This window comes from Sus scrofa, chromosome 1 (assembly GCF_000003025.6).
Source record: "Sus scrofa isolate TJ Tabasco breed Duroc chromosome 1, Sscrofa11.1, whole genome shotgun sequence".
Taxonomy (NCBI): Eukaryota; Metazoa; Chordata; class Mammalia; order Artiodactyla; family Suidae; genus Sus; species Sus scrofa.
The window spans coordinates 28841009-28856490 of record NC_010443.5 but is presented as its reverse complement, the minus strand read 5'-3'; the positions used below and the strand labels follow the sequence as shown (position 1 = coordinate 28856490).

Sequence of the window (15482 nt, the reverse complement as noted above, 5' to 3'; positions counted from 1 at the left end):
GCCGCCCCTCCCTGGCCCCGGGCTCCCCGCCCGCGCGCTGCCCGGCCTTGCCTCGCGCCAGGCGCAGCGCGGCGGCGCGAGAGCCAGAGGGGAGCCGCGGCCCAGCGGGGCAGGCAGCCCGGCGGGCGGCAGCCAAGGCGACCGCGGAGGCGGCGGGCAGGGCGCGTGCGCACTGCAGGGGCGCCAGATTTGGCGGGAGGGGGAGTGTCCAAAGCTCTTTGTTTGATGGCATCTCTGTTTACAGAGTTTACTCTTTAATATCAACCTGTTTCCTCCTCCTCCCTCTCCTCCTCCTCCGCGACCTCCTCCGCCTCCTCCTCCTTTTTCTCCTGAGAAACTTCGCCCCAGCGGTGTGGAGCGCCACTGCGCAGCCGGGGAGGGACGCAGGCAGGCGGCGGGCAGCGGGGAGGCGGCAGCCCGGTGCGGTTCCCGCGGCTCCAGGCGGAGCCCCGCGCCCGCCGCGCCATGGCCCGGAGACCCCGGCACAGGTAACGGGGATCCCGGGCGGGCGGCCGCGGGCGGGGGCGCGCTGGGGTCCAGGCGCCGGGAGAGCAGGTGGGAAGGCGTTCCCGGGTCTTCTGCGGGGCTGTCAGATCCTACGAGGACCTAGAGCCCCTGCCTCGGCAGCAGAAGCCGCTCAGGGGACTGATGAATGGAAGAGTCTATGCGGGAAATACATCAGGGCGTCGGGAAGCACGCCCTGCGGCTCATTTTGCAAGTTGCACGGGGATATATTTCCCTCCAGGGGAAAAAAGCAGCACGTTCCAGCTGGGGCAGAGTGTTGCCCACCAGTCTCAGGGAGCCCGCTAGGTCCCTGGCTTGATCCCGCGGGTGTCCGCGAGGGAGTTGCAGAGTAATTGTTGGATGCATTGAGATATGTTTGGACTTGGAAGTGCAGAGCATATGGCAGATACAGGGAAATGCCGGATTGTTTAGTAGCTGCAGGTAGTTCATTTAAATTTCATTCATTCTCTGAGGAGGGGAAGAAGAGTGTCAGCTGACAGGCGGCTGGAAAGAAGATTGCAGGGGTGCTAAGGGTCTCTACGTTTGCAAATTGCTTTAAGTCCGGGTTTTGAAGGTTATAACCATTATTCTCTGGAAGGCTTTTATTTCTAATGCAAACATTGCACACCCATCCACACGCGCCGCGCCGCACATGTCGGCACACTTGGGGAAGCTCGCCGGGTATCACGAGTGAAGTGCCCTTACATTTTGGCCGGACAGAGGGGAATAGGGAGAGGAGGAGGGAAATAAAGGTCCGAACTGTCACTTGCTGGCACTCCCGCTTCCAGCAGTCTCTCGACTTCCCAGACTGGACGCGCCGGAGCTTCGAGCAAGCGGCTGGGTTGGGGCGGAGGGAGGACTCGCCCGACGGCGGTCAGGGTTGCCACTCAACGGAAAGGGACGGAGGTGGGCAGCACCCTAGGCCGCTGCCGCGCAACCGGGACGCAATCCCCGCGAGCTCTTCCCGTGTGCAAGAGGTTCTGGCGCGGCGCGCACACGTGCACGCGGCTGAGGTCGCCGCTCCTCCCCGCGCCCTGCTCCCGCCGCCCTAGGTCGCCCGGGCGGAGCAGGGGAGACGCAACGGATCCTCGCGAAGAGGTTCTGGGGAAAAGTCCCCGGGGCAAAGCAAACTGACTCTCTTTTCCTTGGGTTGTTTGATGTTCTTGCACTTATTTGTTTTTGAATCGGCGGTCGCCAGTCCCTTGCAGAGAGCTGGGAAGTTGCAAAGAGCGTGGGTGTTGGCCCTGCAACAGCACCCTCCGTCGGGCCTGGCCGGGCGGGGAGCAGAACCAAGACCCGGCCCGGTGCTGGAAAATAAGACTGGCGACTTGGGGCGGGGATTGGGGGGTGTCTGGCTTCCTATGCCTCGCCCAGGGCCCGGCAGCGCGGGATGGAGGTGCTGCCCCTTAAGTAGTTTCACCTTCACCTTTGGGACCTTACAGTAGAGCCGCTGAGGTCACCTATTTTTTTTTTTTTCGAGAGCTGTAACTAGGGGGAAAAAATGGAGGAGGAGAAGGAGGGAGCTGGGAAGGGGTGCTGGGAGGAGGCGCGAGGGAGGCTCCGTTCCCCGAGATCAAGACTGTCCCCGCGGGCGGGGCCGCGCAGGTTCCCTGTGGCTCTCAGGTAGCGGAGAGGGGAGGCGGCCAGGAGGGGCGGGAGCCTTGAACCTGCCTCAGGGGGAAGAGAAACCCGGCTGCGGGCTCGAAGCCGTTTCTTGCAGGACGAGCGTCAGTCAACTCTGCAGGGATTATTAACCAGGTCAGCGAAATGAGTCTGAACCCCTTTTCTAGAATCACAGTAGCGGCCACAAGGCACTTCCTCCCTCTCCCCTCCCTTTTCCCAACCCCCAACACTTCTTTTCTTTTTCGTTTCTTTGCACGGTTTGTTTCCTTGATAGAATGTAATATTCATAGTCGTACTCCTGTAACCACACCAGGTCTAGCAGGTGGGGGAGTCGGGTGCACCAAGCTTGAAATTAGCCTTTGAAAGTCCTCAGACTGTTGGGTCTGAGATCTTGTCAGAGCAGATAAAGGAAAAGTTATTTCAGGTCCTCAGTAGAAATTAATCATGCTACTTAGACGACGGGGACAATTTAGAGCGAGGAAATCGCATGCAAAGCTCAAAGGCAAGCCCTGTGCCTAGCCTGCTGATGGACCCAGGAGCTGACTGTATGAGCAGTCCTGGGCTTGCCCTGCTCCCCTCATGGCCTCTTCAGGACATGCGAAAGTCACAGACCACGTTTTCCCCAAAGACTTTGCTTTTGCACATCTCTGATTTTGCACATCTCTGCCTAATTTTTAAGAGTAACGGAAGACCTGGAGTTATCCTTTCTCAGCACTGGAAAGTACCTTAGAAGTAGAATCCAAGTCCTTCTGCACAGGCGAGGAACTAAGGTCGTGAGAGAGAGGAAGTGATTTGTCCAAGTCACGCAGCTAGGTGGAGGCAGAACTAGGACTGGCACCTTTGCCTCCAGAAGCCTAGTCCTGGTTGATGTGTTCTCTCTCACCTGATGTTGGCTGCCCCCTATAGGCGGCTGTCTTTGTTGCTTGTTCCCGGGTGTTTCGTTGCCAAGGCAGTGGTGTCCAATAACTGGTTTGGAAAATGTAGTTCTCAGTTCTGGAAACATGGTCTCCAGATCCAATCACCCCCCAAATTTAAATTCATTTGACTCTATGACACCACTTTCAGATGACTCTGGTTTTCTTGGTATCCCTGTTGTTTCACAAGGGTGCTGCTTCTTTTGGGGATTTTCCAAGGAGTTCCCTGTGAACCTTTCAGAAGATGCTGATCTACAGCTCTGGGCTTACAGTAACTTTTTTCTCTCAATTTATGATGCTTGTGTTTTTATTAAAGGGAAATGCTTGTAATTATTAATCAGAACTTGTTTAGAGCCCCTTGTTGATAGTGTGGAACAGGATCAAGCTCTTGTTTAAAAGCATAGACACTAAATGAAAGGTGGTTATGGATCATAAATACAATTCAGTAGTTTTTGTCTGTGGTGGCATTTTAAGTTTGGATCACATCCTACTAGTTACTATGCATCCTGGAACTTTAGATTGTTTCCCAAAATAATAGTTTCGAATTATAAGAACCTCAAATTCAGGATTTTTGGTAAGCATTTTTGCTTGCTTGTAAAGGATGGGCAATACATTCTTGTAAGTTACCTTGGGAAGACAAAACCTGATTTGCATATAACTTTTCCCTTTTTTAGAATGATGATTTGCATTATGATATTGCTTCATGTCATTATTTTTGATGTTCTCATGTTGATGGAATTCTCAAGACTGCAATGATAAGTTTTAGCAAATTTTTAAGATAGTATGCTTTCCCTCATATCTTAAGTTTTATAAATAAAATTATAACTAAAAGTAAACTGGCTGTAAAATGATTCTCATCCATTCATTATTTTATTAATAAATGATAAGTAGAGAATTACTTCAAAAGTCATCAAAATTCATAGTTTTGGTCAAGTAGGTAAAAGAAAAAACTCTTTTGAAAACTGTAATTGGTTCTTTTTAAACCCATCTGGGGGAATCCCTCAGTTTTGCATTAGGTACATTTTAAGATCTTACAAATACCATTCAGTCGGAGGTAGAAAAAATGTAAGTAAGATTCTGACTACCATGTGGCCTAATTATTTACTTGGTTACTCTGGAAACTGAGGATTGTAAATGTGGCGGCAGGTTGGATCAACCTGGCCTGGAGTTTTGACCTGTTTGATGTAATGTTATTTACAAAGCAGTGTGATCACTTGATCACTTACCCATACTCAGGTTTTTAAATCTTTTCCTCTTAGCTTCTCTTAATCTTCTAATCTTTAAGGGATGACTATAATTATATTGTTGGGTATATCACTTCTTGATTTTTTTTCTCTTAAAAAAACACCAGTCCCACAAGGATAACATACTTGGATTGTTTATAGTATATGAGAAATATTATTTAAATGATGTGATGTATGCCAAAGATGTCGAGTGTGTATGATATAAAGGACTTGGGCTCTTATTCCTTTTATTGTCCTTAACATTACGTTTTAAACTTAAACTTTCATTGGTTGGAAGGTTGCCAACTGTGTAACCTGTCACTGGTCTAACATCAACAACAGGTTTAAACATGCAGAGTGATAGAAAGTGCCAGGTCCTTTGCCGTATCTGTGGATACCAATAACAGCAAAGCCAGTTTACAACACTAGAGCAACAGAATGCCAAAAACAGCCTTGTTGTGCTGGTTTTCAAAGTTTTATCTTCGTAACCTTTGAAAAGATGGTTGGGGAGGTTTTATGTACATTTTGTAACCCAGTAGTTTAAATCCCACTGTTTCAGTCCGAGTCTGCCCACTTTTATTTCTGCAGCATCTACAGCAGTGACGAGGATGATGAAGACATTGAGATGTGTGACCATGACTATGATGGGCTGCTTCCCAAGTCTGGAAAGCGTCACTTGGGGAAAACTAGGTGGACCAGGGAAGAGGTAACTAATCCTGTTAACAAAACATGGTAACAAACCGAGAGTGCATCCATCGATGAAGTGAAAAAATTTCAGCTAAACTCATTGGCCAGCTCCTTGAAATCTTAGTCTGCCTGTGCAGCAGGCTTACTGCCTACTACTCCCCAGCATCGACACTCTACCATCCTTTCCCAAACTCTTTGTGGTTGTTTGAATGTCCTCCTGTCACTTTGTTTTATCTGTGTCTCCCTCTGCCTCTTCTGTTCTTGTCCTTTTCCCCTTACTACCTCTTCATCATTTGTGAAGACATCACTTCTGTGAAGCCATCCCTGGCTTCCCCAGACAGGTTGGATGTGTCCTCCAGCCACTGGTTACATGTTCTTACTTATTGTTGCTGTAACGTGTTACCCTCCCCTATCCCCATCCCACCCCCACAGTAGACGGTAAGTCTACTGAGGGCAGGGCTAAACATCTCTTCATTTTTGTGTTCCCTGAACCCAGAATCATTCACCACAAAGTGGGATATTAACAAATGTTCCCTGAACAAATGAATGAATTACTAGTTCCAAAAACAAAACAAAAGAATAAAGCAAAACACTCATAGAACCAGTCTTGTTATGGTGGGTTCATTTGATGTTCTTGACATCTCATATTACCCAAAGAACTATACATAGCTGTCTGTTCTGAAACCATTCAAAAATGGGTGGAGATGTGTCTGCTTCTCGACTCTCTTTCTCTGCTAGGTTATCAAAAGCTTGATCTTTATTGGAATGGAAAAATGCAAAGAAAAAGTTGCTTTTTTTTCTTTCTTTAAAGTTCTCAAAAGAGTTTGCAACCAATTGTAGAGACATTTATGTTAGAATAAATGGTATTGATTCTTCAGTTTCATTCTGCTCTCCTTCACTTAAACCAGAGCCTCTGTTGATATCCAGTGGAATATCCAGTGAGGTCCATAGGAAATGCAATTTTACTTATGGAAACGGTGCACTTGGTTGATTCTTAATGATTTAGAAGTTCTGTTACCAACACTGGTTTCCTAATGGCTGTCTCTACCAGGGTCACTATGTGTGACAGTTACCTTTGCAGGAACATAAGGATTCTCCTTTGCTTGAAAATGTTGAGAAAGACACTTGGGAACTGAAAGATGTCATCCTAATGATTAGTGTCTTTTGTGGTCTAATAAGTCTTGTTTCCTCTAAATTGTGAACATATTGATACAAAAACAAAATGGTTTTCTTGCATCATACATGCCTTCAAGTTTAAGAAAAGTATCTTCCAGTTTTTATATGAAAGAGGTTGAACTTACTAAATGTGAGGATAGAGCTTGAACTATTTCTTATTGTGATCCTGTCTATTGCCATAGTTCAGTGTCTATTGAATCAAACACTGGAGTTCATTATTTTTTTCCCCACAAAGTAAAACTTTTGAAAGGTACCATATATTACCAGCAAGGGCCTATTGTATAGGACGGAAGGTACAGCAACTATACTCAATATCTTGCAATAACCTATAATGGAAGAGAATGTGAAAAAAGAATATATATATATAATATATATATATTCATAACTGAATCACTTTGCATATACCTGAAAGTAACACAACATTGTAAATCAACTATATTTCAATTTAATTTTTTTTAAAGTTACCATACATTAAACATTCAATATACCAGGAATTACACTAAATATTTTTCATAATTAACCCATATAATCCCCATATAATCCTGTTTACATCGTCATTCCCGTTGTATCAATGACAATACTAAGGCCCAGAAAAGCAAAATTATATATCCAAGCTTATAGAATGAATTAATAGCTGAGTTGAGATGCAGACTCTGGTCTTCCTGACTCTAAATAAATCTGCTCTAAACCAGTATAGCACATTTATACTTGTTGAATTTGGATATTTTTGAAAGAGTTTTTGATTGCTATTGGCTCCATTTTAACTCTAACTTAGATAGAGTTACACAGTAAATGACTGATATCCTAGGATTACCTTTAAATGTCTTAGGATGAAAAACTAAAGAAGCTGGTGGAACAGAATGGAACAGATGACTGGAAAGTTATTGCCAATTACCTCCCGGTAAGTTAGTAATTTTTTATTTCTGTAAAAGGAAGTCTTCTTCAAAGATTTAAATAAGAAATTCTAGAGATGACATTAAGACATTACATATTTGCTCATATCGAAGAAGTAGGGGAGAAATGTCTTATCCATAACTTATGTTTATATTGTAATGCATGTAATGAAAGTTTGCGAATATGTTGTTAAAGGATTATTACAATGTATTTTAAATATTTACTTCTTATTTTATTCCATTTTTTAGAATAATGTAAATTAACATTTTGATGGTTCATTATGTGGTAACAACTCGTAATATTCCCCCCAGTCGGCTTCTTTAAAATTTCCTCTTTTTTCAATAGCCATAATTTTGGTACCCTGGTTTAAAATTTTGGAAACTTTTTTAGACTTATCCCATCTCCCATCCCCCATACCCAATCAGTGACTAGGGAATCCAGGATTCCTTTGTTTTTTCTCTTCACTGTTTTGCATGTTCACCCCCCTTCCCTCTTCTCTGGATCATTGCATTGGCTTCTTAACTGGCTCCCCTGCTTGTAGCTTTCCAGGTTCCCACCATCCCAAACGCCATTGGCAGATGACACTTCCCCAAACGCAGCTGTACCCTGCTTTTCAAAGCCAGCAACAGTGACTTAGGGTCTCACAAATTAAGTCAACTGTCTCGACCTAGCACCCAGGGGCCCTCCCAGATGGTCTCAACTTAGAGCCCCAGTTCTGTTTCCTACTTCCTCTCTGTAAGCAGGTTTGTTTAATTCATTTCTGCTTCCCCTCCTGAGGGCTTTTGTCCCTGATGATGCCACCTCCTAAAATGTTCCATCCATCCTTCAAAGTCCATGTCAGGAACTTTTCTGGACTAGTTCTAAGGAAATGCAATTTCTCCTCCTATGGAGACACTCCTTTTCCTACCAGTATCATTTTGCTTTGGTCTCTTCTTGCATATGAATCAAATTCTGCCCTCTATTAGTTAATTATGTATTTGTCTTTGACTTCTATAAGATTAAAAGCTCTTGCAGAGTCCATCCTTATTCATCTTTATTTATTTCTTCTGCCCTATTAACACTTGCAGTCCTAAATTGCAGCCCATCCCTTACTTTGAATGGAAATCAAACTTGAGTCATTTACAGTGGGTTTCCATAAAAGGCCGACATCAATATGAAATCTCTCTGAAGTCATAGTCCATGCGGATACTTCCAACATGCACCATACCGAGGTTAAGGTTAAGTTAAACTGACAACCAGATAGGTAAATATGTCCTTTAGTTCACATGGCAGGACTCTTTCCCTTGGGAGGCAGAGCTTCTAATTTTATTATTTCAATATTTTCAACTTGGATATAGTCTTTGTATATTCCTTAGCTGTAAGTAATGAGGGAGAGGTGGGTTCTCCAAACATGCCCTAAAATGTTCTTGAATGTTTTTATTGTATATTGTCCATGGCTGATTTGTATTACAACCAAGTCTTCATGTGCTTATCATATCTATATGACAGTGCATACTTTTATCTTATTTGCCTAGAATCGAACAGATGTGCAGTGTCAGCACCGATGGCAGAAAGTACTAAACCCTGAGCTCATCAAGGGTCCTTGGACCAAAGAAGAAGATCAGAGAGTAAGTTCTCTCTCCACTGGTGTCTGAAGCACAATTATGAATATTCCCCAGACATCTTTGTTGAATGTTTCCCAACTTGAGGAAACAGGTAAAGTGTGCAAACAGGAAACAGAGGACTCCATTCCCATATTTCCCATGAATGAAAACAGATGTTCAGAAGTTTTCTAAAGATCTTGTACCATGAAGAATGATTACACTGACTCATTACATAACATTAAAACATAGGTTATTTTTGTGTGTTTATCTGAAGGTGATAGAGCTTGTACAGAAATACGGTCCGAAACGTTGGTCTGTTATTGCCAAGCACTTAAAGGGGAGAATTGGAAAACAATGTAGGGAGAGGTGGCATAACCACTTGAATCCAGAAGTTAAGAAAACCTCCTGGACAGAAGAGGAAGACAGAATTATTTACCAGGCACACAAGAGACTGGGGAACAGATGGGCAGAAATCGCAAAGCTACTGCCTGGACGGTAATAATATGTCAAAAAATATATTGATTGGGAAGAATGAGGGAATGGGTATTGAACATTCTGTTTTAAAAATGTATGAAGAGTGAATTACATTCTTATCAATGGTAAATGTTTCACTAGATAAACCAGATCCATAGCTTTGACAAGTGGAAGACATCTTAGAGTTTATCTGGTTGAGGACTTCCAAAATCCACCCAAGAGTGAGCCTTGGGCCAACTGACTGAACTTTTCCTGAGCCCCAGTTGCCCCATTTGCAAAATGGGTTATAACCTACTTCACAGGGCCAGTGTCAGTAAAGTGAAATGAATATCACAGCACGTTGTAAACTACAAAACTAGAAGGAAACCGAAGTTTCTGTCGTGGCTCAGCAGAAACGAATCCAACTAGTATCCATGAGGTTGCGGGTTTGATCCCTGGCCTTGCTCAGTGGGTTAAGGATCCCGAATTGCTGTGAGCTATGGTGTAGGTTGCAGACGTGGCTTGTATCCCTAGTTGTTGTGGCTGTGTTATAGGATAGCAGCTGTAGCTCCCATTCGACCCCTAGCCTGGGAACCTCCATATGCCGAGGGTGTGGCCCTAAAAAGAAAAAATAAATAAATAAATAAACAAACTAGAAGGAAACCAAGAGTAGACAGTTTGTCTCTGGTCTGGGTTCACACAGCTGGTTAACTGACCGAAAGGCATTTGGCTACCATTTTCCCGAAACCCTGTTCATTTCAATATACCTCTTGGCTTAATTTTTTTTCTCTTGAATAAAGAAAGATGGTACTTCTAGAATTATCATACTGCTTCCAGCTTCTTAAATAATGTTATTGTTACGCTTTTTAATGAACAGGGCACGAAAATGACCTCATTTTGAGGGGTATCTGTGGAAGCGCTTGTTTCCCTTTAAACAGTTTATAACTGATTTTGTTTAATTTGGAAGATACTTTTTACTATAAATAGTACATAAAAATATTGTAAGATAGGGACTATCTTAAGTATTTTTATTCTCGAAACTCATAACCCCAAAGTGGAGCAAGGGTCCTTTCAAAGGCCGTGGCTCTGATGGATGCTGCAGTGTTCACTTGTGATGTTCCAAAGCATTTCCTCCCTCGTGGTTCCATGTAAGCCCCGAGAACTCAAGAGCTTGATAAAAGGAGGCCTTGTCTCCCCTATGGTCTGAGAGGATATGCTGTTGATTCTTCTAAAAATTGAAGGGGCCATTGAACTTCCTCTTTCCTTAAGTTGCATTCCCCCACCCCCCATCGACATAGTAAAAGGCAGGCTTAAAACGGTTTTTTTGAATTGAGAAACTGTTTTCCTGAGAATTGAAAAACTTTAGTAAAAAATGCTTTGCAGTGTAAAAGTGCATTGGGAGTCAATCTCTTTCCCTTCTGGATTCCATTTTACATTTTCACCTCTGGTTATGGGTCCATTTGTCTGGTTATGGAACAATTTGAGGTGGTTTCCAAAAGGTGGGAGTTGTTTTTTCTTTCTTTCTTTTTTTTACTCAAAATCTCTGGCTGGTCCTAGTCTAGATAAAGAGTAGACATCGATGTGGCAACCACATCATTATTGGTCACCAGACTTTACTGAGTGTCTGTTGTGGTGTGTAGGCCCTCCTAAGCCACGCTGAAAAAGAGTATTTTCTAGCACAGCTGGAACTTTAGGTTGTATTAGAGTCTTACACCACAGACAATCAGCATAAACATGAGGGTGTTGAATTGAAAATACTCTTTCTTATCAAAGACACAAAATGGCTAAAAGATTTCAACATTTATGGAGAACTATTAATGTTCCATATTTTGTGATTTAGCAAAACCTATGGATTTTTAATTAGATCATAGGGGAAGCATGATTTTTAGGAGGCAAAGAAGGCAGAAACAAACAAAAAGAAAAGGAAGGTCTCTGTTAGAAACAGTTTTCTGCCAATTAACTGTAATCTGAATTGAAGTTTTTGTTTGTAAAATGTGTATATGATATATTTCTGTGCAGAACTGATAATGCTATCAAGAACCACTGGAATTCTACAATGCGTCGGAAGGTCGAACAGGAAGGTTATCTGCAGGAGTCTTCTAAAGCCAGCCAGCCGCCAGTGGCCACGAGTTTTCAGAAGAACAGCCATTTGATGGGTTTTGCTCATGCACCACCTTCAGCTCAACTCCCTCCAACTGGCCAGCCCTCGGTTAACAACGACTATTCCTACTACCACATTTCGGAAGCACAAAACGTAAGCCCCTCCCGAGGATTTCGTTTAATGAGAGAGATGGTTATTTCAGCTCCAAATAATAATAATGCCTTGCAGTTGCATACGTCTCAGAGAGCTTTCCTAAACATGATCATGATGGATCGACAGCAGTAGATGTTGTCATCCCTGATGTGGATCCGGAAGTGAGGATGTTAAGTGGCTGGTCCAGGGTCACACAGCTCACAGAGATAGTACAGACTAGAATCCAAGTTGTTGGCGTCTAACTTGCTGCTTCAGATCTAACTTGATGTTAGCTTTTGAATGAAACTGTACTACTGCTGAAGAAGAATGGGGGCATGGAGGTACAGTTGTATCTAATACTTTCCCAAGATGAAAAAAGTGAAGGTAATATTACATTTAAAGAGGAGATAATTTGACACTGAAATTTAACAGATAATTGTAAATTCAATTCTGGTAGTGACCTAGCCGAAATGTCTTAATTTATTAATTCAGTAAAGGTTTACCTTCTTACTATGAATCAGGAGCGTTTTCTTGACATTTTTTGCCCTCCTTTGAATCAGTATGATTCCCTCATCATTTCTTTATATTTATGGGAAGAAGTCTTTGTAATGGGTGGGAAATGAAGAATAAAGAGGGAAAAAAAATCAAGAAGCTTTAATCTTAATAAATGATGAAACTTACCTAAGAATACAACACTCATAAGCAAATTCTATGCAAAACATATTCATAAATCATTTTTACTCTTCTCTATCTGTTCCATATATTTGACTACAGACTTCCCTGAAAGGTCTTAGGTGAATGAACCTCTAATAATTCACAGGTTTACTAAAGCCCTGATAATTCACAGAAAAATATTTTTTACTTACAAACAGCTAGTGCCATCAGCTTTCCCCATCAAAACTTCTTCCATATACTCATGAATGTATTTTAGATTATATGTTTCTTTCCGTTGTTCTCTAAGTGATACTTCCTGTCAGGATCCATGAGCCCTTTAAATCTCTTTCACTGTGATACGTTAGCTCTTTAATCTTTGTGAAAGGCTTGGCTAAAATGTCAAATGAGAGTTGGATTTTTTTAATGTGTTTCTTTTGCTTAGTGAATTTTATCAGAAAAGTTTTTGTTTTCTTTCCTTCTTAGTCCTAGAGCAAAACTCCAGGAAGCCAAGTCCCCTGAAGCATGTGTCACCATGAATGACTCGAGCCCTTTGTTTGTTTTGCCTTTTTGATGTAGGTCTCCAGTCCTGTCCCGTATCCTGTAGCGTTACATGTAAATATAGTCAATGTCCCTCAGCCAGCTGCTGCAGCCATTCAGGTAAGCCCATTTCAAGATCATTTCATAAAGAAACTCATTCGCTGCTAGAGGCGCAGCTGTACTTCTTCCATCTAAACCCTCATTTCCACCTGACCCACAGACGTAAAAAGAAAAGGGGAAATCCTGGAGAGGTGGGCGGAGTTCTGGCCTGCCACCCACACTTCCAGAGTGATGGGCATTGGATTTCCTTGAGTCTTTGATATCAGAAGTTGAAACAGGGAGTTCCCATCATGGCGCAGTGGTTAACGAATCCGACTAGGAACCATGAGGTTGCAGGTTCGATCCCTGGCCTTGCTCAGTGGGTTAAGGATCTGGCGTTGCCGTGAGCTGTGGTGTAGGTTGCAGACGCGGCTCAGATCAGGCGTTGCTGTGGCTCTGGCATAGGCCAGGGGCTACAGCTCCGATTAGACCCCTAGCGTGGGAACCTCCATATGCTGCGGGAGCGGCCCAAAGAAATAGCAAAAAGACAAAAAAAAAAAAAAAAGGTGAAACAACTCCTCTAGCATCAGGTTTCACATCTAACATTCACACAGACGTTTCTACACTGGCCACATTCAGTTGATGTTGCTGCCATGCCAAGGCTCCTGGGTTCTGTGTGGGCCTTCCTGAAACAAGGTCCACAACCATTGTATTTGCAACTTCCAACCAGGGCTTTGTCTTTTTGCTCCCTTACCTGTCACTTTCAGAGACACTATAACGATGAAGACCCTGAGAAGGAAAAGCGAATAAAGGAGTTAGAGTTGCTCCTGATGTCGACTGAGAATGAACTCAAAGGACAGCAGGCTTTACCGGTAAGACAGTCACCAGGTACTTGCATGGGGCGGGGGATGTGGCTCGACCTCGCTGCTCTTCTGTATCTTTTCCCTTATCTTCTAAATACCACACTGAATAAGACTCTGTACATCCATTAATAATGTTTAAACACCAAGAGGTGTCTTGTAATAAAATTCAGTTGGTATCAAGACGTATGTTGACTAAGTTGTGTTGCAATGGAAATTCAATATCCACCTGTGATTCTCATCATCCATTTTCTTTTCTTCAGAAGGATCATAATCCATTCAAAGACTAGCAGAGATAAAAATGACATTTTGGATTTATTTTCACTTTACAAACCTGTGTATCTGTCTGGTGCCTATTCATTTGCTTTTTTGTTGTTATTTTTCTTAAGGTAGATTTTTTTTTTTTGTCTTTTATCTTTTTAGGGCCGCACCTGAGGCATATGGAGGTTCCCAGGCTAGGGGTCATATCAGAGCTGCAGCTGCCGGCCTACACCACAGCCACAGCAATACGGGATCCAAGCCACATCTGCGACCTACACCACACCTCATGGCAACGCCAGATCCTTAACCCACTGAGTGAGGCCAGGGATCGAACCCACATCCTCACAGATCCTAGTCGGGATTCATAAACTGCCGAGTCACGAAGGGAACTCCAAGTTAGATTTTCTTTATCGTTTCAAACATAACTTGATGCATGTTCGGTACACATATGTAAAAAAGATATACGAACCTTCTCCATAAATAACATAAATGGCTCTTTTTTGTTTGTATGCACAAAAGCTGTGAATTTTGACATCTTTTCTAGTGACTGGATAGCAATCTGGGAAAGCAGGTTTTACTTGGTAACATATGTAGTTAACCGACAAAGGGAATAAAAGAGATGTGATACCCAATAGGTATTCTTAGGACTACATTTCTTTTTGGTTAAATAATAAAATGGTTATGTGCATAGGATAGTTCGACCACTTTTTAACTTTAGTTAATGTTTTGCAATTTCTCCTGTTGCGTGGTCATGCTGAAAGGAGACTTCTGTTAATTTGCTCTTCTGCTTTCCTAACCACGTTGATTTGGCAGCCCTTCACTGCATCAGTGCAATCCGTAGCATTAAAAAGGAATAGAAGCCACAAGAATATATGCAGATAAAAGCGACTTTGACTCTTGAATCCTCCAGTCTTTCTGTAGGTTAGAGTGAGAAGAGCCCAGTTCTTAATGCACAGCTAACATTTTTGGTCCTATTGGAAATTATGTCAACTAGATTTTTTTTTAAGTTTTTATTTAGTATTTATTTATTGGCCTTGACCTCAACACATAGAAGTTCCCCAGCCAGGGACTGAACCTGCACCACAGCAGTGCCCTGGGCCACCGCAGTGACAATGCTGGCTTCTTAACCTGCTGCGCCACAAAGGAACTCCTCAAAAAGATGTTTGAGACATTTCACGTGAGAGTTATACTTTATAAGCTAGTCCCTGTATTTGCAGGCTAAACAAAAGGATGGCAATTAAGGTAATGATAAAGATGGCAGGCTCTACCACTATTCAAAAGTGGGGTCTTGCATTGATAAAAGGAAACATCTTGACAACTGTTTCATAGGCGCAAGTTTTGGATGATGCAACTACTTTTATCTTTCCTCTAACAGCATCTGATACCTTGTGCAACTTCATTGCTAAGTTCCTTCTCCCTTTCTTCTCCCCGCTCTTTCTTTATTCCCCTGCCCCCCTCCTTAGACACAGAACCACACATGCAGCTACCCCGGGTGGCACAGCACCACCATTGCCGACCACACCAGACCTCATGGAGACAGTGCACCTGTTTCCTGTTTGGAAGAGCACCACTCCACTCCATCTCTGCCTGTGGATCCTGGCTCCCTACCTGAAGAAAGCGCCTCTCCAGCAAGGTGCATGATCGTCCACCAAGGCACCATTCTGGACAATGTTAAGAACCTCTTAGAATTTGCAGAAACACTTCAATTTATAGATTCTGTAAGTAGAATTTTTAAGGCAAGTTAATGTTTTTGAAAGGGGAATTAGAAAACCCACTTCTCAAATCATTGCCATTTTTTGTAGCAAATATCATGTTACTAGCATATATTAACGTGAAGGTAA

The 15482-nt window shown here is 43.0% G+C and overlaps 1 protein-coding gene across 1 annotated transcript in view; it reads left to right on the top strand.

The window, feature by feature from the left end:
* The window catches only part of MYB (MYB proto-oncogene, transcription factor), a 36723-nt gene continuing 21509 nt past the window's right edge, over window positions 269-15482 (top strand). Inside the window, 9 exon segments of the mRNA XM_001928929.6 lie at window positions 269-488; window positions 4853-4970; window positions 6957-7028; window positions 8536-8628; window positions 8879-9099; window positions 11077-11311; window positions 12521-12601; window positions 13288-13392; window positions 15105-15359. Coding sequence (XP_001928964.3) covers window positions 466-488; window positions 4853-4970; window positions 6957-7028; window positions 8536-8628; window positions 8879-9099; window positions 11077-11311; window positions 12521-12601; window positions 13288-13392; window positions 15105-15359 — 1203 coding nt within the window. The 5' untranslated portion in view covers window positions 269-465.